Raw genomic sequence first — 25,043 nt, forward strand, 5'->3', positions numbered from 1 at the left:
GACCGGTGGATGTAACACTCAAGAGCCCTAACACGGCAAAGCACATTAAGCTTCTCTTGGTCTGAAATGGAGGATGATGAAAGCCCTGCAAGACTACTGAGTGTGCTACGTTAGTTAGAACTTTAGGGACGTAGCCTGGTCTAGGGTGAGGGATTGCTTTAACCCTACCAGGAGCAAACTCTAGGAAGGAGGAGGCAACAGAGATGTAAAAGCATGCAAGAAAGCCATTTTAAGAGTAAGAAACTTCTCTGAATTAGTTCCAATAGGTTTAAAGGGTGCCTGGGACAGCCCCTTTAGAACCACGACCAAATCCCAGACCGGGACTCTTGCATATACAGCAGGCCTTAACCTCAATGTGCCACGAAGGGAACAAGATACCAGATGGTGTCACCCCAAAGATCCATCTCCCAAAGGTGTGTGGTAAGCAGCTATGGTGGAGGGGTAAACTAAAGGTAAACCTTCAGCCCGGAGGGGGAAAGACCAGCAGAAAAACGATTCTGAAGGAATCCCAGCACTGAACCAACTGGGCAGTAAACTGGGTCCAACTGACATTCTCTGCACCATAAATATATAGTGTAATTTAGTGAATACTTTCCACTTTAAAAGCGTATAGTTTCGCTGTGGAGGGAGCTTTTAGAATTTAAGATGGTCTCAACAACCTCAGTTGAGAAACCAGAGTTCAGAAGTTGAACCTTCTCAGAGGTCAGACCCACAACTTCCACATATCCATCCGGGGATGATAGATTGTGCCCCCAGCCTGTGACAAAAGGTCACTCCTGAGGGGAATCTCCCAAGGAGAACCATACAGGAGAGACAACAGGTCTGTGGACCATGCTTGGGCCATCCAGAACGGGGCTACTAGCAGTAGACGAACTATGTCCTGACGAACTCCCTCTAGAACTCCCGGGAGCAGAGCGATCGGTGGAGATACGTATAGGAGCAGCCTCTGCCCTGTCTGCACCATGTCATCTAACCCCAGTGGAGCTGGATGCATGAGGGAAAACCAGAGCAGACAGTGCGTCATCTCTTCGGATGTGAATAAGTCCACTTCCGCCTGGCCTAACTTCCTCCAAATCAACTCCAATGTCCATAGCCGTGGGAACGTTTTTTGAGCACGGGGTCAAATAACTTGTCCACCTCCCCCACCGTTGTTTTGCAAAATAGTTCAGTTGGACACAGAAGCAGCGCAGAGACGCAGGAGTCACGTGACGAGAGTTTGTCTGTTTTACAGTTGTTGTTTTCATAAAGAAAAATATTAATGAACCACCAAAGTAAGGGGAAGATCTTTTATTTGTGTGTGTTACTATGTGGGTATATATCATCTGTCTTATTCATTTTGTTAATAAAAGTTTGATGTTAAATATAAGAAAATTTGTCATTGTACTATTTTATTGGTGATGTTTTCATTAATATTAATGAACCACAAAATAAGCACTAGTTTTAAAGTAAGGAGACAATCAAAGATCTTTCATTTATTTGTGTTACACGGGGTATACCATGTCTTTAATCTTGTTTGTTTTGTTAATAAAAGTTCTCTGTTATATAACCGAGTTTGTCATTGCACTATTTTATTGTTGTGTTTTTTCATTAAAAGTAACATTGAATCAACCTTTAGCATTTGTTTTGTTCCAAGAAAAGGAAAGATCTAACGTTAAAGATTAAAATAAGCGCTACAGATCCGGAGCGTCGTTAACATATATTTTCTTGTATAATATGCCGTGTAATCGGTAACACCAGTGTTGTTACAAGTTTATTAATCAATAGGGAAATTTCCTCATCGGCACATCCCTATGTGTACAGCCTAGAGATGCTTAAGTAAAGTGTTTATAAATTACCAGAATACGAGATTAGTTGCTGCTGAGGGACAATAGACTCTTGCTCTTTGCAATGACTGTGATGGTTGTTAATTCTTAATGTTGGCTACAGACATGTTACAGGTTTACTGTTGACCACATATTGTAACATTATAGGCTTCTTAAGGCCAGCTATTTATTTATTTATTTTTTTTACGTTTATACTTTTAAGTTGCATTTGATTTGATTTTTATTTTTTCAATCTCAAACAATTATTTTATTTTTATTATTGAGAGGTTTGCACAAGAGTTAGCTGTAAACTGTGCAAACATTAACCTTGCTGAAATTGCTTTGGTCTACTCTGGAAGTGCTCCGTTAGCTCTGCTAAACTATAATTACTAAAACCGAAACTAAATATATAAAGACTAAATAGAACGGTGTTAACAAAATAAAAACTAAATAAACCTAACAAAACAATTAATGAAACTAAACTAAACTGAAATGTATTGCAAATTTGAAAATGATATTAAAATAAAAACTAATTTAAAAATGCAAAACTATAATAACCTTGGTATGGATTACTTTAATAATATTTTTATGGTGCTTCTGTGTCCTTTCAGAAAATGGAAATCTCCCCATTCCCATTCATTGTAATTGCATGGAAGAGAGACTAGCACAGGCTTCAGAATTGCTTGTTTTGTGTTCCACAGAAGAAAGTAAATCAAACGGGTTTGGAACAATGCGCTGGTGAGTAAACGATTGTTGGGTGAACTATTTGTTTGATATAAACCAGGGGCTGTCATGTTAAACTTAAAGAGACATTACATAATCCTTATGTACTTAAGCATCACTTGATTAATGATTCTTTTAAATTGCTGTTGTGTAGCTTTTTTCTTTTCTTTTTTTTTAAAGAAAGTAACAAGCAAGCAACATTTTGTCTTCAAAAGTCCTTACATTTGATAGAAACAATGTTCATTACATCTGGATGTAATGATCTGAATGATTTTTCTTTAGACCTTAACCACTAACATTATATACCACATATCAGAGAATATTGCGGTTTGTTTGACATGATGATTGATGAACTGGATTTTGTGAAAACAAGGGAAAAGACGTGAAGTTGCAGTAGATCATTTTGCCACAAGGGGGCACTATAAATGCATTATTTTGTGATTTTACTTGATTACAATTGGTATTTTTACTTTATTACGATCAGAATTTGTATTCCACCATGGGTCAAATACATTTAACTCCCCAGCCCAGTGGTTAACATTACCCAGGTTCATTAATAGACTCACAGATGGTGTGGAAGGGGAGTGTCTGTTCCCGCCTTCTGGACTTCCTTTCACCCAATGGTTGATCAGATTTGCTACTCCGACTTTCACAATGTCTGTATCCTAAAAATATAAAACCGTACATAAATTAGGACACTTGCAAAAACGTATAAATAGCAAAAATGAATTCATAAAGTTATGATTGCTTTGGCTAATGTTACCCTAGACTTCCTACACAACAGCTTCCCACTGATGGAACTTTATGTGTGTCAGACTCTGGCAAACTGATAGTGTGTGTTTGAGTGTGAAAGTGTAAAGAACAGATGTTGTTCCACACTACATGACCTATCTCACGCTGCTACACTCATGCCTCATGACCTCCATACTTGCACAATCTGATAGTAATAATAGAAGTGCCCTGACATCTTTGTTTTCCCTCATAATATTTAATATAGCTGATTTCATATTAATTTGACTTTTTCTTTAATTTTTTCATTCACACAGACCTCCAATACAGATTTGAAATATATCATAAGAGTTGTGTGGAACATTTTTATGATTTTATTGCGCTTGCATCTTGAAAGCTTCCCTTTCATTTTACTATAAGAACACCCAGTACTATATTCAGAATATCTGCTTTTTTTCAAACTACATAAAGGTAAGTGAAGTGAAGAGTTCCCTTTCAGTTCGGTCATGTTCGACGTAGTCGGACGTACCGTACTGTTTGGGATCGCTTTGAGAGACCAATCTACTTCGAGTGTAATAAAACGAGTCAGTGCAAATTGGCATGCGATAATTGCATCAGCTGCTCTGCCTAGCAGCGCGAGTATATAATGAGCAGCAGTTGCGTCGCATCTTTACTTTTCACTTCAAAGCCGAGTGGTTGTAGGCTACTGTTCCTGCTCTGCAATCTTATCTGAGAGTGTTTTAACTTAAAAGTAGAAAACGAGTCTGCTTTTTCGGGAGAACGTCTCTTCAAAGCTAGTGTTGGATTAAACACGCCACAATCTCACAGAGAGCAAAACAGCTGTTTTCACAGCTCGAACGTTGCGCCTTCAATGAGAATTAGAGTGCTCACATCAGGCTTGCACTATCGTCCTGTTTGTGTAGCCACGACCATGACCCTGTATGCTCGGTACCAGAAAGAGCAGTTTCCTGAAAGAGCATACACGGTTTCTATCCTCATTTGATGACCACAATCACTGTTTCACATGCCTGGGCTTAAAGCATGCTGAGACTGTGTTCGTGGGTGGTTCATGTTCTCTCATGAGAGCATGACCACGTCGGCACGTTGTTCGTCTTGCCTTTCTCATAAGGGCTTGAGCGTTCAGTGTGCCGTGTACCGTCGAGTTTGATGGCCACGTTCACTGTCTCACATGCCTGGCAGCTTCTGGGTGGGATTGCTGGTCATTCCCATGAGGGACCTAGCATTTCATTCGGGGCTCCAGGGGAGGATCAGATGTCGATCGCTGAATCGGAGAGAGGGCTGTTACACTCTGGAAATGAAGATGATACTGAGCTTCCCACTATAATGGTGTGTGTGCTCATGCTGAATTGGATTCAGACTTGACAGCCATGCTTTCCCGGGCTACTCTGGGTGCGCAGTGCGAAGCATAATCGCCTTGCCCCGCCCCCATGCCTTCCCGGATGTGTGTGAAAAACGCCTCGGTTACGACTGTAACCTCGGTTCCCTGAAGAGGGAACGAGCGTTGCGTCGAGAATGACGCTATGGGGAACGCTTTGCGTGATGACGTCTTGAAGCACATGTAAAATCAGTCCAATGGTGTAGCGGGACGTCAGAGGCGGGTGACGTCACGTACCAGGAAGCTATAAAAGCCGGCCCGAAACAGAAAACGAAAGCTTCGTAAAAGTCTGAAGTCGAGCTGACAGGCATGAAGGAGATATGGCAAGGCGACGCAACGCTCGTTCCCTCTTCAGGGAACCGAGGTTACAGTCGTAACCGAGGCGTTCCCTTTCAAGGGAACTCCCGTTGCGTCGAGAATGACGCTATGGGGAACGTCTATACCAACGCCTCCATAGCTACGAATGTCTGTCCTGTGTGTAATCTAATAGAGCAGCACTAGGATGACAAAACATGAGACCCTGGAGCAGAGTCTAGATCCAAAGAGTAAAACCTGACGAAAGTGTGCGGTGAGGACCAGCCTGCCGCATCACAGACATCCTGTAGTGAAACTCCTGAAATAAGGGCCTTAGAGGCCGCCATACTCCTTGTAGAGTGCGACCGGACAGCCAAAGGAGAAGGCTGCCCAGCCGCCTCATAAGCAAGTGAGATAGCCTCGACCACCCACTTGCTCATCCTTTGCTTAGACACTGGACCTCCTTTGTTAGGGGACCCAAAGCACACAAATAATTGATCACTTTTTCGCCACAGGGCAGCTCTGTGGACATATGCGTCTAACGCCCGCACAGGGCAAAGCAAATTATTAGCCTCCTGGTCCGCATTTTGAAAGGGAGGAGGACAGAAGGCCTGCAGAACAATAGGTCTGACCACATTAGTGGGGACCTTGGGGATATAGCCCGGTCTCGGATGAAGAAATGCTTTGATCATACCCGGAGCAAACTCCAAGCATGACGGAGCAACCGACAACGCTTGGAGATCCCCAATTCTCTTGAGAGAGGAAATAGCAAGAAGGAAAAGAGCTTTCAGCGTTAAAAACTTCTCAGGAACCTCCTCAATAGGCTCAAAGGGGGCCAGGGACAAGCCTTGTAATGCAATGGACAAGTCCCATGGTGGCACCCTAGAGCGAACTGCAGGCCTCAGCCTCCAAGTGCCACGAAGGAAACGAGATATCAAAGGGTCTTTCCCCACAGACATTCCACCCAAAGGAATGTGGTAAGCACCTATGGCCGCCACATAAACCTTTAAAGTGGACGGGGTCAGACCTGCAGTGAACCGGTCCTGCAGGAACTCCAGCACTGTACCAATTGGGCAGTTAACTGGGTCCAACCGACGGTCACTACACCAAGAAGTGAAGACTCTCCATTTCAGGGCATAAAGTTTCCTTGTGGAGGGAGCTCTGGACTGTAGAATGGTCTCAACAACCTCAGTTGAGAGACCTGACTCTATGAGCTGGGCCCCCTCAGAGGCCAAGCCCACAGGTTCCACAGTTCTGGGCGGGGGTGAAATATTGAGCCCCCTGCCTGGGACAGAAGGTCTCTCCTGACGGGTAACTCCAGAGGATGCCCGTCGAGGAGGGAGACCAGATCGGGAAACCATACTCTGCCCGGCCAGCGCGGGGCTATAAGAAGCAGGCAAACCCGGTCCCTGCGAACTCTCTCCAGAACTCCCGGGAGCAGAGCAACTGGGGGAAAGGCGTACAGACGTAGCCTCGGCCACGTCTGAACCATAGCATCCAGTCCCAGAGGAGCTGGATGCGTGAGGGAGAACCAAAGTGGACAGTGAGACGTCTCTCGAGACGCAAACAGATCCACTTGTGCTTGGCCGAACTCCCTCCATATCAGCTCCACCACCTCGGGGTGGAGCCTCCATTCCCCGGGCCTCGGCCCCTGCCTCGACAGAGTGTCTGCTCCTATATTCTGGACCCCGGGGATGTAAGCTGCCCTGAGTGACAGTAACTTCCCCTGGGACCACAAGAGGATATGGCGTGCCAAGTTGGATAACGGGCGCGAGCGCAAACCCCCTTGGTGGTTGATATAGGCGACTACCGACGTGTTGTCCGTGTGTACTAACACATGGTGTCCCCTGAGATCTGTGATAAAGCTCCTCAGAGCCCGGAAGACAGCTAACATCTCTAGGCGATTGATATGCCAGGAACGATGATGGTCTTCCCACAGACCTTGAGATGAGCGACCCTCCAGGATCGCTCCCCAACCCGTGAGGGAAGCATCCGTCGTTAGCAGTTTGCGACGACAAGGAGCTCCCAACACTGGGCCCTGGGACAGGAACCAAGGTTTCTTCCACATAACCAGGGCACGTAAGCATCGCCGCGTGACCCTGATTGTGCGAAATGGGTTGCCCCTCGGGGAAAACCCCCTGGTCCTGAGCCACCACTGCAGGGGCCTCATGTGCAGTAGTCCAAAAGGTATCACGTTGGAAGCTGCTGCCATGAGACCCAACAGTCTCTGGAACTGTTTGACAGTGAGTAGCTGGCCTAGCTTTACACCTTTCACAGCTGCAAGGATGGACTCTATACGTGGCGGTGACAGGCGCGCCTGCATCGACACTGAGTCCCAAACCACGCCTAAAAAAGTGGTCCTCTGGAGTGGAGAAAGCACACTCTTCTTGGCGTTCAGCCGTAACCCCAACTCTTTCATGTGGGCGAGAACAACATCTCGATGTTGAACCGCCAACTGATGCGACTGAGCTAAAATCAACCAATCGTCGATGTAGTTCATGATGCGAATACCCTGGAGGCGCAGCGGCGCCAGAGCTGCATCCATGCATTTGGTGAAAGTGCGGGGTGATAAAGCTAGGCCGAATGGAAGAACCCGATATTGGTATGCTTTGCCCCCGAAAGCAAACCTCAGGAACTTCCAATGACACGGACGGATGGAAATATGGAAATATGCGTCCTTGAGGTCTATCGTGACAAACCAGTCCTCGGACCTGATCTGTGGCACGATCTGTCTCAATGTTAACATTTTGAACTTGAGCTGCATGACTGACTCGTTCAGAACTCGAAGATCTAAAATGGGACGCAATCCCCCGTCCTTCTTTGGAACTATGAAGTACCGGCTGTAAAACCCGGCTTCCCTGTCGGAGGGAGGTACATATTCTATGGCCCCTTTCTCTAACAGAGTGTTTACTTCCTGTTCCATAACCAGAACCTGCTCGGGGCCCACCACTGTGGGCAGGACCCCCATAAACCGAGGTGGGCGTTTCTTGAATTGTATCTGATACCCTTTTTCTACGGTCTGCAGGACCCAACGAGAAACATTTGACAGTAGCTTCCACGCTGTCAAAGATTCTACTAGAGGTACCAGCCTCTCGAGACTGGTTTCTGGATTTTGTTGTTGTCGAGTAGTCAATTCGTCGCCCTGTAACGGCGCACCGGCAGGGAACGACCGAACAGACTGCTCTAACACCCTCCTCGGAGGGGGCGGGCATCCCGAGGCCACTACGTTTCCGGGTGGCTCAGCAGCCTCAATGAAAGAACGGCGGGGGAGAAGTTTCTGGAGTGCAGCAGCCTGTTTTGAAGCTTCTTGCGATTTAGCTACCGCACTGTTCACTGCATCTCCAAATAGCCCAACAGTAGAAACCGGCGCATCTAAAAGAACATGTTTTTCTCTATCTTTGATGTCACTCAGATTGAGCCACAGATGCCTCTCAGTGGCCACCAGGGCTGCCATAGACCGCCCGACTGATTTAGCGGTCTCCTTGGTGGCCCTGAGAGACAAATCTGTGGCTCTACGCAGTTCAGCTACTGTGTCAGGACCAATACCCCCGCCCTCCTCTAAATCACCCAGTAATTCTGCCTGATAAGCCTGCATAAGGGACATCGTATGCAGACACGCTGCAGCTTGACCAGCGGCTGCATACGATTTATGAATCAGGGAAGATGTAAACTTTACTGGTTTAGTGGGGAGTGTAGGAGTCTTCAAGGAAGATGCCGTTGCTGGAGAGAGATAGTTCGCCAACGTCTCCTCCACCTTCGGCATCTCCCCATAACCATGCTCTTTATATTTATAGATGGAAGAGTAATGGGATGTTTGTGGTGTGTATACTCTGTATGACATTGGTTTTCCCCACGATCTCGACACCTCGGTGTGGAGATCGGGGAAAAACGGAAGACTCCTGCGCTGAGGCTGTGCACGAGATGGCAGGAAGCGTTCGTCGAGTTTGCTTTTCGAACGAACGTCCTGCCTATCCTCTGGCCACTCAATAGAAAGTCTGTCAACTGCTCTAGTAACTACATCAAGCAGCTCTTCAAATGCATGAGACTGAGGTGGCGAATCCTCAGACTCAGCTTCAATACTGACAACATCCAACTCCTCAGAGCTGGATAGTTGTAGTACTGGTGCCTCTATCGGGGGGGAAGAAACCGCAGCGCGTGCTTCCACACCCTGATGAGAGGCACTGGATCTGTCAGTAAGAGGCTGAGATAAGGCAGAGCCCGTCTCAACATCCACTGACAGATCCATTTGCGAACCCCAGGTCTGAGATCGCCGCCGAGCCTCAGCCGCGGCGGGACCCGAGCCCTGGGGAACGTGGTCGGGATTGAACCGAGCCAACCGGGATCGGAGCGTCCGCAATGGAAGCGCACAGCAATGCACACAGTCACCACCCTCGAGTGCTGACTGGGCATGCTCCTCTCCCAAACAAACAACACAAAGAGTGTGTGTGTCACCTCCCGTTAAATAACGCGGGCAGGGATGGACACACACTCGATACTGCTGCTTGCTCGCCATATCTGAATAAATATATATATATATAGACAGACAACACCAAATAACAAGGACAGATTTCAACACAGAGCGCGACTGAAGACTCAGAAAGCTTTCGTTTTCTGTTTCGGGCCGGCTTTTATAGCTTCCTGGTACGTGACGTCACCCGCCTCTGACGTCCCGCTACACCATTGGACTGATTTTACATGTGCTTCAAGACGTCATCACGCAAAGCGTTCCCCATAGCGTCATTCTCGACGCAACGGGAGTTCCCTTGAAAGGGAACTTTGGTAGTATGGAAGCATATTGGCGCCAATATGGCAAGCCAAACATGCCTTAATCTGCAGAAAAAGTTTTTCCTCTCTCACTACCCTCAATGATGGGGCGGCTGTGCTACTGCATGTGATGGCCACCCTGCAAGTACAGTGGAAGGCCAAAACACTCATAATGCACAAGGGTAGTTCTGAGTCAGGGTTGAGCTGCGCATGGTGACTAACCATAATTAAAGTCACAGTGCTGGCCCTCGGCCAGACGATGTCCACCCTGGTGGTCCAGGAGCGCCCCCCTGGCTAAACCTTGCAGAGGTGCGAGACATCGCCAAAGTTCGCTTTCTCGATGCTCCCATCTCACGAGGTACTTTTCGGTGACACTGTTGGAGACTGTGCCCAGCGGTTCTCCACAGTTCAGAAGTAGGCTGAGGTAACCAAGAGCTTCCCCCGATGTGCTACCTGAGCCTCGGGGGCTGCCCCTCAGTCTATTCATCGCCAAGGGTGTCAGTCCCCTGCAAGAAAAAAAAAACTCCACCACAGCCAGCTCTACTGTGACGTTGAGCTTTCGCAGGAAGATGGCACCACCCATTTCAGCAGCCCTGAGACGGGCGACCCAGAGTCAGCTGCTCTTCCCCGGAGGAGGGCCGGGCGGAGAAACCTTTGTTGAATCAATTCTGTTCCGCCACTGGCGTCTCAATAAGAGCATTCTCTATCTCTGGGTCCCAAGAGGGCCAGACTGTGTGCGACCCTGCAAAGCCTTGCCACCCTCAGCCCCCTCTTGTATCCCCAGGCGGCAGCCAGATGTGGTTCGAGGACCTGACTACTCCTTCTCACGCACCCCCTGCCGACCTGTGGAGACAGGTAAGTGTTGCACCACATACTCAGACCCTACTTCGGGCCGCCTCCGGGCCTTCCGAATCGGGTCCCTGTCTTCCACCTCACTGCTCCACCCCGGGTACATCTGTGGTGCCCCTGGTCCTCCTTGCTCAGTTTCTGGAAGCCTGGAAAGCGCTTCACAGACTGTCCAGCTGGCTCCTCTGTTCCATCCGACTTGGCTATTCGATTCAGTTCCTCCGGCACCCGCCCAGGTACAGGGGCATTAAATTCACTTCGGTGCTGAGCGAATGTGCCCCTGTCATGCACGCATAGATCGCGATCCTATTGCCGAAGGGCACGGTAGAGCCGGTCCCTCCAGCCGATATGAAGAATGGCTTCTACAGCCCGTACTTCATTGTACCCGAGAAAAGGGGTGGGTTACGGCCAATCTTGGACCTGCGTGTCTTGAGTCGGGCCCTTTACAAGCTTCCGTTCAAGATGCTAACGCAGAAACGCATTTTCAAATGCATCCGTCCCCGAGATTGGTTTGGAGTGATCGACCTGAAGGACGCGTGCTTTTATGTCTCCATCCTCCCGCGACAGGCCATTCCTATGCTTCGCGTTGGAGGATCGAGCATATCAGTACAAAGTCCTACCCTTCGGGCTGGCCCTGTTACCCCGCATCTTTATGAAAGTAGCGGAGGCGGCCATTGCTCCCATGAGAGAGCATGGTGTTTGCTTCCTCAACTATCTCGACGACTGGCTGATACTAGCTCAGTCTCAGGAGCAGTTGTGCGAGCACAGGGACCTGGTGCTCCGGCATCTCAGTCAGTTGGGTCTTCGGGTCAACTGGGAAAAGAGCAAACTCACCTCTGTGCAGAGGATCTCTTTTTTCGGTATGGAGCTGGACCACCAGACGGCACGCCTCACAGAGGAACGGGTCCGGTCAGTGCTGAACTAAAAGAACACTGAAACTTTTTCAGAGGCTCTTGGGGCATATGGCATCCGCAATATGGCATCCGGACCTGGTTCCCTGAACTGATGCTCCTCTCGACACCCCCTCCCTGGCCCATTCCTCTGAGGGAGGACCTCCTCTCTCAAAGACGGGGCACCATATGGCAGTCTCCCTCCACCCTCAAAGTCTATGTTGCCTCTTTTGCCACACATCACGATGCAGTTGATGGGAGATCCGTGCGGAAGCATGACCTGATGAGCCATTGCAGGCAGCAGAGTTAAAAGTCCTGTCTATAAAAACATTTATCCTGCTTGCTTTGGCCTCCATCAAGAGAGTAGGGGACCTGCACTTTCGGCATTTTCGGTCGACGATTTTCAGACCCAGCCCTGGCTTTTCTCTGTCCCGTCCGCGCTCTGCGCCTGTACGTGGACAGAATGCAAAGCCTCAGGATCTCAGACCAGCTCTTCGTATGTTATGGAGGCCAGCAGAAGGGAGAAGCTGTCTCCAAGCAGAGGTTGGCCCACTGGATAGTGGATGCCATCGTCTTGGCGTATCAATCCCAAGATGCACCATGCCCCCCCGGGTTGCAAGCCCACACCACTCGGAGTGTAGCTTCTTCCTGGGCGCTGGCACAGGGTGCCTCGCTGACAGATATTTGTAGAGCTGCGGGCTGGGTGACACCAAACACGTTCGCTTGATTCTATAGCCTACGTGTCGAGCCAGTAGCTTCCCATGTGCTCTCTTTGCATAGAAGCCAGTCAACACCGTAAGCCCCACTCAAAGTGTCGCTTGCTGCACCATTCCCCTCCTATGGACTGGATACGTGCGCCATTCCTGCTCCAGTAGAGTTCTTCATTAGCCGAACCCTGTTGAGTTCCTCCACACCCCTTGGCAGTCGGACGTGGTGGAGCGTCCAATGCCAGGCCTAACACTCGTATGCATTGGTGGAACCTGTGCTAGACTGTGTCCCATATGTTGTGACCCCTACGGCGATCCCATATGTGTATTCTTCCACGGTACGGCTCCCTGCGGCGAGCCCGTGTTTTTCCCTTGGCAGAGCCCACTCTGCCACCCCTCTATAGGCCGGAGCCACCTCAGTGACATTACATATGTTGTACTGCCCGGAAATGCCCAGTCCATATGTGTAACCTCCACATGATACATCCCTACAGGCAGGTTGTGGCTTTCACAGTATCTCCCTTTCCACTGAAAGGGCACGCTTTGCCAGTGTTATCCAAGTCTGTCTGAGTGGGACATGCGGAACAGCAGTGGGCTTCCCTGGCCTAAGCCCTGTCCCATCTCTGCCTCAATAAATGCAGGGGGATCAGGAGGCTTTCGCTAGGCACTGGAAGGTGGCAGCACTAGGTGGCATGTTAATTGGGATCCCAATCAGTACGGTACGTCCGACTACGTTGAACGTGACTGAACTGAAAGAGAATGTCTCGGTTACGTATGTAACCCTCGTTCCCTGAAGGAGGGAACGGAGGCGTAGTCCCGTCGCCACTATTGCTGGATCACCGCTGACTCCGGGCTCCGCTCGGCTCCTCAGCGGTAAAACAAAGATGCGATGCACCTTCTGCTCATTATATGGTTGTGCTGCGAGGTAGAGCAGCTGATGCAATTATCGCATGCCAATGTGCATTGGCTCGTTTTATTTCACTCGAAGTAGATCGGTCTCTCAAAGCGATCCCAATCAGTACGCTACGTCCGACTCCATCAGGGAACAAGGGTTACATAGGTAACTGACATGTTTGCTACGTTTAGTAGGAAATGCTTTTTTAATTTTTTTATTTGTGGGAGTAAATAAATGACCGTCTGATTTCTGACCTTTGAGGGCATTCCTTTTAGGCTGGTTTGACTCCAGGCCTCTCCTGCTTCAAACAGATTTTTTTTGGAGGCCACCGGAGCAGAGACACATGGCATATCCACTACTACTGGCTTAGTCATCTTTGCTTCTTTAGACGAGATCTGAAACACATTAGGGCAGTCAGACTCAGTGAGTCAAGAGTGATATTGTTTCTAAGAAAATTCAAATTTAACAATAGACTGTCTCAGGAGATAGAGATACTCTAAATGTAAACATCTAATCCATTAGTTTAAATGCTGCCAGAGATAGGCCTGGTAGCCCTAAATAATGCTTTTACTAAGAGACTGTTCTTAAACCAGGCATTATATACTAAAACAAAAAGTTACTGTGCACACTTTGACTAGAAACTAATATATACCAATACATGAAAGCATAACATATAGTAGGATGAGACTGTAAATTGAACCTCGATTGCATTTGTGTATTGTTCCAGTTTGCCATCAATCTTGGGCAGGAGTACGGGTCTCTGGGACTTCTTGAAACTGTTACTGTTTTCAATACAAAAATTCTTGATTGGTACATATGAACCAGTGTTGTTATTGTTAACTAAAATATATATTTTTTAAATCATTGAATTGAAAAAAAAAAAAATATATATATATATAAAAATAAAAAAAAACTTGAAAATTAGAAATGTTGCATTGGCAGCTAACTGAAGTAGGTTTAAGTTAAGTAATATGATTACTAACTCTGATATAAAAATAAATTAAAGCTATATAGAAATATAAATAAAAAAATTGGCAAATGCACATTACAAGCTTAAACTGAAATTAAAATGAAAACTGAAAAAATAAAAGCTAATTCAAAATACTTATAAAAATATAACAGTATGTAAGTAATACTAAAATAACACTGAAATGCAGGCAAAATACATAAAAACATTGTTATATAATACATTCTTATATAATGTGTATAAGGCTACTATATATTGTACATATATAATATTTGCATTTAAAATTTTGAATAAAAAAGGTTTTTTCAATTATTATTTACATAGTGTCCTGAACTTTTTTGTGTATATTGGTGATAAGTCTACCACAATATCTTACTAGACTATCAGGAAAAGCATACAGTCTGGTTAAAGTTAGCCGACCCATAAATCATTGCTGACAAGGCGATGGACAAACAAAGTATAATAGTGACCTATGCCACCCATGCCAATATTTACATTTAGACAACAGCCATTTTGCCAACATACTTGTAAGAATCTGCCATTTATAGCAGTAACTGAGGCCAAAAAAAGGTCAAGTACATGCTTGTTTGCTGTGTCTTATTACAATGTTATGTTGTTGAATTAACTCACCTTTTCTTTAAAGATCGATTCAGTGATTCTGTTCTCTCTGTGATCTAGAATAAAAAAAATAAAAAAGTTTAATATTAAAAAAAGTTGCAAGCAGAGTTGGAAAAACAGTTCTGCAGTGATTAAGCAACAAAAGGTAGTCATTTCCCCTCCAGTGAACTGTTACCTCGAGAATTGCTGTGACTGGATCATTCAGTCAGTGAATTGAACTCACTGGAGGGAAATATATCAGTGAATAGACTTTAAGTTTAATGATTAATTTAAGATTGCTGGCGTGTCTATTTATGTGGTGGTTTGAATATTGGTTTTAATATAGTGCTGTAATTGTTTGTGTGATCACTCTGCTTATAGAAGGTTGTGACAGTCCCAAATCATCACTGCTGCATAGCTGCATTTTCCCAGTTGCCAAATATCTTAATGTAGTGATTACTTTAATTTCTGACGCTATGGCATTTCTGCGCTGTGTCAGAGATGTTAGCGTGTCTCAGTCACAAACATCATCCCTGCACAATCTAATCCATAATGCCTATGCTGTCATCCATTGTCTGCAGCATTGTCTTTTTCCTCTGCCATTTTTCTCTGCTAAAGAAACTCTTAATCCTCTTAAAAGTCCTCCTCCCTTCTCCTAACACTTTTTGACCTTAAGAGCTCTTTTAAGGGTTAAGATGCTTTGTGAATAACTTTTATCTTTACTAGGATCTTCTCGTTAATTTTAAGGGGAAACGCCCACATTTCTAAGGATTTTCTTAGAATTTTGTCATTAGGAGCAACTATTTGCACAATGAATTTTCATGAATACGGGCCCAGATCATTTAGAAAAAAATCATGTGAGGTCAAAATGTCGTTTTAATGTCAACTAAAATGACTGTGGTAGAAAGAAGAATGAGGCCAAACAGATGACAGCAGGTGTAAATATGAATTTGCCCAGTTTTGTCCCAGTCATTTCTCATTTCCTCAGACTAACAGTGTCCCTTGTGTTGCTGTTGAGCCCGCTGGCTTTTTAACCTCTGCTCACTGAGAATGTACTTTCAACTGTCAATCACTACTTTTTAAGAATCTCAGGGTCCCCAAAACACAGAGTACAAAACTGTTATATCATTTATTTCAGATAGCCTCTCCCCTAAATGGCACATAATACAAAACAGATAGCCTCTTCCTGAATAATTGTGGCATTTCACTTAGTGTGAGTGAAGACCCAACAACATACTTTATGACAATTTTTATGAGAAATTATTAAGCCTGATGCCTTTACACGGCCGGTCAAAACAAAGTTTAGAATAATTCCGATTTTTAATGCTTTTGAAAGAAATCTCTAATGTTCTCAAAGGCTGTATTAATTTAAAAAAAAAAAAAAATACTGTAAAAACAGTAATATTGTGTAATATTATTACAATTTAAAAGAACTGTTTTCTATTTGAATATACTTTAAAATGTAATTTATTCCTGTGATGGCAAAGCTGAATTTTCTGAAGAACTCCAGTCTTCAGTGCCACATACAGTAATCCTTCAGAAATCATTCTATGCTGATGTGGTGCACACTTTGACCGATAGTGTAGTGTTTCCCTAATATATTGTGGTATTAAGCCATTAATATTTATCACATTTGATTTAAAGGAACACTTCGACTTTTTGGGACTTTGGCTTATTCACCATATCCCCCATAGTTAGATAAGTCCATACATACCTTTTTCATCTCCGTGCGTGCCGTAACTCTGTCTGACGCACCCACCGCTAGCCTAGCTTAGCACAAAGACTGGAGGTAAACGGCTACAGCTAGCATACTGCCTAAAGCCCTGCACGGGGCAAAACATCCAGCCCTAACCGAGACCTGGCCCGTGGTGTTCAAGCCCTAATCCGGCCCCAGCCCGAAAACGTCTGCAATTTTTCAGCCCGAACCCAACCCGAGACCAACATCAATATCACTTTAAGCTCTCTGCTAGACGCACACACAAGACGCACACACACACGCTACTAGGTAAAATTTTATTATAGGCCTCAAACATAACTACCACCACCGACAATTATGCCCACAAATATTAATACAGACTGTCCATTACAGAGAAGCATATATATAGCATATAGAAGCAATATTATATAGCCAAATGTGATCCAGCAGTAAATAAAGATTTATGGCCTACCTTTTTTTGATGTGAAGTAACTTTACTGAAGAACAACGTTTCAAAGAACTCTTCGCCAACTGGCTAACGTTAAATAATAATAAAAATATAATAAAGAAGAAAAAAAATCCATTGAACTGAGTAGGTTCATTCACTGTTTATTTGTGATCGTTGTGAAGAAAAAGAATAGCATCTTGAATAGCATCTTGTTGAAGGCTTCAGGCTCGGTAATCAAATCAAAACTCTTTCAAAATGCAGCTTTTCCTGAAGTATTGGGAACTTTTAGTGACTCCTTACGCTCTGCATGGTCAGCTGTCACCTAATGCATTGCACGCGCGTCGCGTTACTCGCGTGATCGCATATTGCGTTGCATATTTATAATATTAGCCTATAAATATAACAATATTCCATACAGTAGCCTGCGCTCTGCACGTATATTATGGGCACGATGAAAGGAGAAAAGCTAAATGAGCCCAATCTGTAAAAAAAATTTTTTTTTACCCGACTGCTCCCTATAAGTGACAAAATAATGCCAACATTTTCCTATTTACATGTTGTGATTTGTATAGTCACAGCGTGTACAAATAACATCGTCACATATTCGCAGAAGGCAAAGCACTGCTAACTTGGGCGGAGTGATTTGCTCGCAGCGCCTGAGAAGCCCAGTGGTGAGGAGCAGACTTCGCTCAGAATTGGAGTAAATCACTCCGCAGAAGTAACAGTGCTTCGTCTTCTGAGAATATAGTTCCCAGTATGTATACGGTTAAAAGATGGTTGTGTCTCATGTGACCTTGTTATTCCTTGACTATACAAATCACAACATATAAATAGGAAAACGTTGGCGTTATTTTGTCACTTATTGGGAGCAGTATGCTAGCTGTAGCCGTTTACCTCCAGTCTTTGTGCTAAGCTAGGCTAGCGGTGGGTGCATCAGACAGAGTTACAGCACGCACGGAGATGAAAAAGGTATGTATGGACTTATCTAACTCTGGGGATAAGGTGAATAAGCTAAAGTCGAAGTGTTCCTTTAACATCTTGGGTAGATAGAATACTATACCACAGCATAAATTAATGAGGAATGGACAACATAACAAACGTACTTTATTCTAGTACAATAAACCTAACAGCAGGGACTATGGCTTTTTTTGCAGCCTTTAGAATGCCATAATGCACTCTTAAATTCCTGAGAGATATTGCGCAATTCAAGAAACGCCTTCCGTTGTATGTGAGATTAGGATGTGTAAATCTGCTTTGTTCTCAAGAACTTCACATAAAAGTTCAAGATGTTCAGATATAGATGTAGTATTAAAGGCCAAGTCACACTGCACCGACAGACGGCAACAGTAACTTTGATCAGTGTGTTACCCCTGTCAGAGTCTGTTGGCGTCTGTCAAAGCTTGTTTTCACCGACTGAACATGCTAAATCGGAATTAGAATGTCTGAGAAGTGACGTGCTGTTCCTTGGTGACTGACGGCATTGGTCTGCGTCTGTCGGTGCAGTGTGAATTGGCCTTAAGACCTTAAGATCTTGCAATGTAGGAAAATGACTCATAAGGTTACTTGTTTTCCATTGCTGAGGGGTCCAGGTTTTGTGCCCCTCACACTATGTTCTGCATCATTGTGGCTTGACCTTGGATACCAGTGGATAAAAGCCAGCCGAGCTATAAATTCCAGCTTTGCTAGGCTCATGACCTACAGTTTGTGTTTAGACTGAACCACTAAGTGTCTGAGTAATCTTACTTTATTTAGATTGGTAAGATTTGACTAGAGACCGATCCCCCATGCATTAAAGAGTCTGCAGACCTATTGCCTGTGCAACCTCACCGCCATAATTCTGGGTAGTTGCCAGGGCGTTGCTATGTGGTTTTTAAGATGGTTTGGTTGGTTTCTTGGTGGTTATCCATGCCACAAGTCTCTATGATACTCTGGTCTCTAATTAGGGTTAGGAGTTCGTTTGTTGTGCAAGCACCACTGGTTATGAAATCTACCATTATGCTGTTTTCATTTTATTCCAACTTCTGGATGTATGATCCTGTTTTTAGAAAATCTAGGACAGTTCATTAATGAATATGTCTATGCAAATGCTTAATCATCACAAAATGTCATGTTGAATTTTTTCTAAACATGTGTTTTTCCATTCATTGATGAAATTCAACTCATCGGTTGTGTCCGAACTGATGAAACGTCTTCAAGAAATGGACAAATGTGTCAGAATAAATTTGACAAGATGTACAACAATGAAAGTCCCATAAGTACATGTGTAAAAACACAGCTGTTTTATAATTCACTGTAAAGCAAATGCAGCAAAAAAAACAAATAACACTTTTCAAACAGTTTTGGTAGTTTGGTAGTTCAAGCAAAGAAACAAAAACTTTAAAAAAGAAAATGGCATAAAAATGAACTAAACCAATTTAAAGGAATATCCCAAGTTCAGTAATGAGTCACTAATGACATGTTGACAGTTACGAAATAAAATGATGTATTTTTATTAGTTTGATTTTACAAAGTACAGGTAATAATTATTTTCTGTGATACTTAAAAACATGTAAAAAAAAAATTTAACCTGGAATATTCCTGTAATTCTTATCTGGAGATCAACATATGAATATGCATGCACGTCATTTGACTCAAAAGATGTGTTCAACCACTTAATATATACTTAAAGGGATACTTCACCTCTGGGAAGATGAATGTGTATTTAAAATAGGTCATTTAAGTAGAAGAAATGTGAAGAAATTTTTGAATTTGGAGCTTTCTAGACTGAGAAAAGCCAGAAAATGTATTTTTGGCTTATGTGGATGAAAGACAACAACTCCCAGAATGCACTTGCTTCGCTGCCTTAGGAGGCCACGCCTACCGGTAAGAGTGCTCAGTTGAAAACAACAATGCTAGCCTACGTGATGAGTTTGCCAGGGATTTAGATATCGGCCAAAATGTCCGGGATTCGGCTTTTGCGTTCTACAGTCGCCATTCATTATGTTTACTGTGGTGAGCAGGACGAGGCTGACGGCCGCGGGAGAACAGCGCGAGGCCGGTGGCGTCATTACTGAGACGCGCCGGTCTCGCTCGCATCTCTCACGGAGGAGCGGGAATTTTCTTAGAAATGGTAAAACGCACATCAACCGAACACTTGTTTAGCGTTCATGTAAACACTACATTCAGATTCACCAATCGGAATGAATTCAGTTAGATTGAAACAAAAGGTGTGCATGTAAACAATGAATGGCGACCGCAGAACGCAAAAGCCGAATCCCGGACATTTTTAACAGTCTCGCTCGCCGGACAAGTCCGGGAAAAAGAGGATGGTAACCCCTACTTACTCAGCTTTCTCCTACTATTCAGCTTTCTCCACAGAACAAGAGCCTGCTAGCTTAGCTTCCCAAGAAAGACGGCTGACACTGTGTACATTCTGTGAGTGAGATCCCACCCTCTATGGGCGGGCTGAAAACATGCGGAACAACGCCATCTACTGGCTGTAGTCTTTAGCCTCTGGCCAGAAAATCCTCCGATGACGCAAAATGACGATTTTTGCGTCATCGGAGGATTTTTTTCCAGACAAAAAATACATAAATCTCTCCTCTCAGGGGAATATGAGTGTGGAAAGCACGGTAATTCGAAAATACTACAGGTTTTCTACTAATACAAAGCTTAATGCTAAATCCTGAAGTATCCCTTTAATAATATACGTACACTGCAAACAGGTGGTTATGATCACAGCACAACAAGCACTAGCAACTTACAAAATAAAATGGGGCTTGTATTCTGAAAAAAAGAACAGGATTATTTATCATAATGTTCACTGTCTGAGAACTGCTTATTTGTTGTGGTTGTAAAAGCATTTCTAGATTTTCGTAGCGATGCAATTGAAGAAATATTTTCAAAGATTATTTACCCAAAAATTTGCTGTTAATTTACCTACCCTCAGGCCATCCAAAATACAATGTAGGTGACTTTTTTTTTTTTTTCTTCAATTGAACAGTAAAGAATAAAACTGTGGTTTTAAAATAAAGCAAGGGCTTGGTGATTTGTATAATGCAAGTCAATGGCTCCTGTCACTTTGAGGGTAAAAAATAAACATATACAGGCAAAACAAAATGAATACCCATGGCTCCTGACGATACATTGAGGTCTTGTGAAGCGAAATGATCGGTCTGTGCAAGAAACTGAACATTATTTACAACATTATTATTACCTGTAATCCACAGCCTTGGCAAACGGCAAACAGTCCTGAGACCGTGTTCACGACAGTCTGAAGCACGAGCTTCCTGTTGCACAATGACGAATGTGCGGGAGCAAACTCACACATGTGCTGCCACTGTGTTTGTTTACAACAGAGAGGGAGGACGTGTGTGTTGTATTGTTCATCAAACTCATATTGTGTGCTTATCCTGGATACAACAACCTATCAGGAACCTCAATCGGGAAGATTGGCTTGTCACAGATTCTCAACGCTTGCATTATACAAATCACCAAGGACCAAAGTTTCATCTAAAAATCTTCTTTACTGTTCTGCTGAATGGTGAGTAAATAAGTAACAGCAAATTTACCTTTTTGGGTGAACTATCCCTTTACGAATGTTTATGAAGATATTTACAGTTACCTTAAAAGTTGGACTGATGGGGTTTAGAGGGTTAAATGGGTCATCACCATCTGTGGAAGTGATGTTTATATTCTTCATTCTCTTCTCTGCCGCTTCCATCCTCCTCCTCTCAATGTCCTCCTTCATCTGTCTCTTGTCCTCCTGTAGTTTATTAATACAAAATTAAATAGAATCTTTAAATAATGTTCTGCTTCTGGAAGAAACCTGGACAGTTTAACATTCCCACAACCAAAACAGAGTGTTTGAAAAGCATTTAAAGACATATATTCGTTAGCTGGGCTAATATTTGTGTTTTTAAATCAGCTCAGCCACCTCTTGTTTGGCTATTTTCTGCTGTTCCTCTTCATCTCTCCTCCGCTCCTCCTCTTCACGAGCTTTGCGGCGTTCCTCTCTCTTCTTTTTCAGTTCCTCTAGCTCCAGCTCAGCCTCGGCCTGACGCTGCCGTAGGTGCTCCATTTCCTGGCTCTCCTTTTCCTGGTGGCTACGTCTAATCTTCTCGAGCTTTAGCTCTGTCTCCAAACCGGCATGCATGTCTTTCTTAGTTTCAAAGGCCTGATCTACATCTACAGTCCTGCTGGAGAAGAGTGGAGAACAGCAAAATGGGGTTAGTCTCAAGATGGCATATTTGTTATTTCTGAGAAACAATCAGTACATACTTTTGAACAGGCAGATATTCTGATCATCCAGTCATACATTTTCGACATTTTTGGTGCTTGTTCACAGAAATTATTATATTTCCACACATTCAAATATGAATATATCTCAGATAACCTTAAACAGCTCATAAATGTAGAACAGGTTGGTCGCTTTACATGTCAGTCAGGCTGTCTCTTTCTGTCAAAGTGGATAGGTTTTGGCCAGAATAGGCAGTTGAATGGGCCAGACCTTACAGTTAAAGGTCTGGCTATACAAGAGTAGATATTTACCAGTTCCCTTAACAGCCCTTTTAGAAGCTTCCTGGCAAGACTTTTTGGCAGCTACAATATTAGGTCACGTCTATAACATATATGACATAAGCCTCTAAATTTAACAGGACCAAATTCTACATTAATTTTCCCCCTAAAGTCAACTTATAATGTTAGTCAAATTGTCTTTTAGACAGTTATTATTTATCAAATACAGTGACTATTTATCAAAAACATAAATAATGACTCCTCAAAAACATTTAGTCAATACATAATTTTCCTTTTTTGACTCACAGTTAAACAGGCTGTATTTCTAAAATAAAGATTTTTTTTTAGCTTTCTCATTAGTGTAATGCAATATATACAGTACTGTTTAAACAGGGGTTTTTATGAAGTTCAGCAAGGACATTGACCAAAAGTGACAATAAAGACTTCCCTTTCAAGGGAACTCGAGCTGCGTCAAAACGCTGTGGGAACGCCCCTGTGTTATCGCGTCATGAAGCACGTATGGAATCAGTCCAATGGCGTGACGGAACGTAATAGGTGGGTGACGTCATCAGCAAGGAAACTATAAAGCACAACTGAATCAAACAGCGTCAGCGTCTGTGTCTTCAGCAAGTGCTCTGTGTGAATCATTGTCTCTGGTGTTTTTGTCTGTCCTTAGAAGTTGCTAGGCAGGAGTTTGCCGAGGCAGAGCGGCGGCTTCAGACGTGGGGTTCGCAAATGGATCTGACAGAGGGGTTTGACATGGGCGCAGCCCTTTCTCTGCCTTCACCTGTCAGATCCAGTGCCTCAGTTCAGGGTTTGGATGCATGCACTGCAGTTTCTTCCGCCCAGAGTGAGGCACCGGCACTGCAACTATCCAGTTCGGAGGAGCTGGATGTTGTTAGTTTTGGTACAGGAGATACTGAAGACTCGTCACTTCAGTCTCCTGCATGTGAGGAGCTTGTTGAGGTCCTCACTCGTGCTGTAGCTAAATTAAGCATTGAGTGGCCAGCAGATGAACAGGAGACCAGGCAGAAAAACAAGCTTGATGAACGCTTTCTGCCCTCTCATGTGCAGCCTCCACAGGTGCTTGCCGGTTTTTCCAGACCTCCACACTGAGGTGTCGAAGTCATGGAAAAGACCAGTTTCATACCATGTGTTTAGTCCACAAACATCCACATATTCAAATGTACATGGGTCTAGACAACACGGTTATGGGGTGATGCCAAGGGTCGAAGAGACGCTTGCGAGCCATCTCTCCCCTGAGTCTGCATTGTCCTTTAAAGCACCGGCATTACCCACGAAGCCAATCAGAAACACATCAGCTTTAGTGGGTAAAGCTTATTCGGCAGCAGGTCAGGTCACGGTATGCCTGCACACTATGTCAATCCTGCAGGCAAACCAGGCCGACCTATTAAAAGACATGAGTGAGAGTGAGGAGGTCAGCATTGACGTGATTTGAGAATTATGTCAGGCAGCAGATTTATCTCTCGGTGTCACCAAGGAGACAACCAAGTCAGTGGGCTGTTCTATGGCAGCCCTGGTGGCCATTGAGTGGCATTTATGGCTGAATCTCTCAGGAATGAAGGAGAAAGAAAAAACCTTCCTTCAGGACGCCCCTGCTTGTCTGTTCGGTGACTCAGTAAACACGGTCATCGTAAGGTTTCAGGAAGAAAAAAGCAGGTGGTGGGATTCCAGAAATTCCTGCCACTCCGCACTCATGTCTCAGGGGCTGCTGGGCGGGAGCAGCCCCTGCCGTCGACTTGCTCCTCACACCGGGCGCAACAAAAGCAGAGCGTCAAAAAGATAGGGACGTGGCGCTGCGCTCTCAGGCGAAGTCCTCTAGGGGCAAAACGGATCTGAGGACCATTATTGTTTCGAAGAGGGCTTTGTCTAAAAAGAAGTCCTGACGCCATCAGCGTCAGGCTTCTGAGGGTAGTCCCTGCCGAGGGAAAACGCTGTTCACCTAATTATACAGTGCCAGTATAATCTCCCCTCTGTGCCCTCAGGGGGCCATTCTGCCAACCTCGCTTTTATGCCAGGGCACAGAGGGTCCCAGCGAGCATTTTCCAGAGGTGCGCTCGCTCCCTCCGAGGAGGGTCCTAGAGCAGTCAGGCCAGTTGTTTCCTGCCGGTGCACCGTTTCAGGGCACTGTGTCTGCTGTTCGAAGTAGCCTACTTCAGAGGCCAGTCTCAAGAGACTGGTACCCTTAGTAGATTTTCTGGCAGAGTGGAAATGTCTTCCAAATATATCTCATTGGGTCCTGCAAATGATCGAAAAAGGCTGTAATATCCAGTTCAGGTCTCGCCCACCACGGTTCAGATGGGGTCCCACAGTGGTTGGCCCTGAGAAGGCTCTGGTAATGGAACAAGAAGTAAAAGCTCATCTGCAAAAGGAGGCTATAGAACGGGTTCCTCCTCCCAGCAGGGAGTCCAGGTACTACAGCCGGTACTTCAGATCTGTGCCTGTTAAATCGCTCAGTAGGGAAGCTCATATTCAAAATGCTCACCCTCAATCAGATCGTGTCACAGATCAGGTCCGAGGACTGGTTTGTCACGATAGATCTAAAGGATGCGTGTACTTCGATGTATCCATCCTTCCACAACACAGGAAGTTCCTGAGGTTGGTTGATTCTAGCTCAAACCATCAGGCGGTTCGGCATCGAGATGTCGTTCTCGCTCAGATGAAAATGTTGGGGTTGAGGTTTAATACCAAGAAAAGTGTGCTGTCTGCATTACAGAGGACCACTTTTCTGGGTGTGGTATGGGATTATGGGGGCCTCCTGCTCGTATCGCT

The 25,043-nt window shown here is 44.7% G+C and overlaps 1 protein-coding gene across 2 annotated transcripts in view; it reads right to left on the minus strand.

Annotated features, from left to right (window-relative positions):
- The window catches only part of lsp1a (lymphocyte specific protein 1 a), a 47,385-nt gene that overhangs the window by 8,009 nt on the left and 14,333 nt on the right, over nt 1-25,043 (minus strand). Inside the window, exons 5-10 of one of the 2 annotated variants that reach the window (XM_084094847.1) lie at nt 21,670-21,928; nt 21,358-21,498; nt 14,644-14,687; nt 13,747-13,828; nt 13,301-13,441; nt 3,092-3,190 (exon numbers count right to left, since the gene is read on the minus strand). In XM_084094847.1, the coding sequence (XP_083950973.1) occupies nt 3,092-3,190; nt 13,301-13,441; nt 13,747-13,828; nt 14,644-14,687; nt 21,358-21,498; nt 21,670-21,928 (766 nt within the window). Of the gene's footprint in view, nt 1-3,091; nt 3,191-13,300; nt 13,442-13,746; nt 13,829-14,643; nt 14,688-21,357; nt 21,499-21,669; nt 21,932-25,043 lie in introns of both variants that reach the window. The other variant, XM_084094846.1, reaches the window with a different exon arrangement.

This window comes from Abramis brama, assembly GCF_963993115.1.
Source record: "Abramis brama genome assembly, chromosome: 20".
Taxonomy (NCBI): Eukaryota; Metazoa; Chordata; class Actinopteri; order Cypriniformes; family Leuciscidae; genus Abramis; species Abramis brama.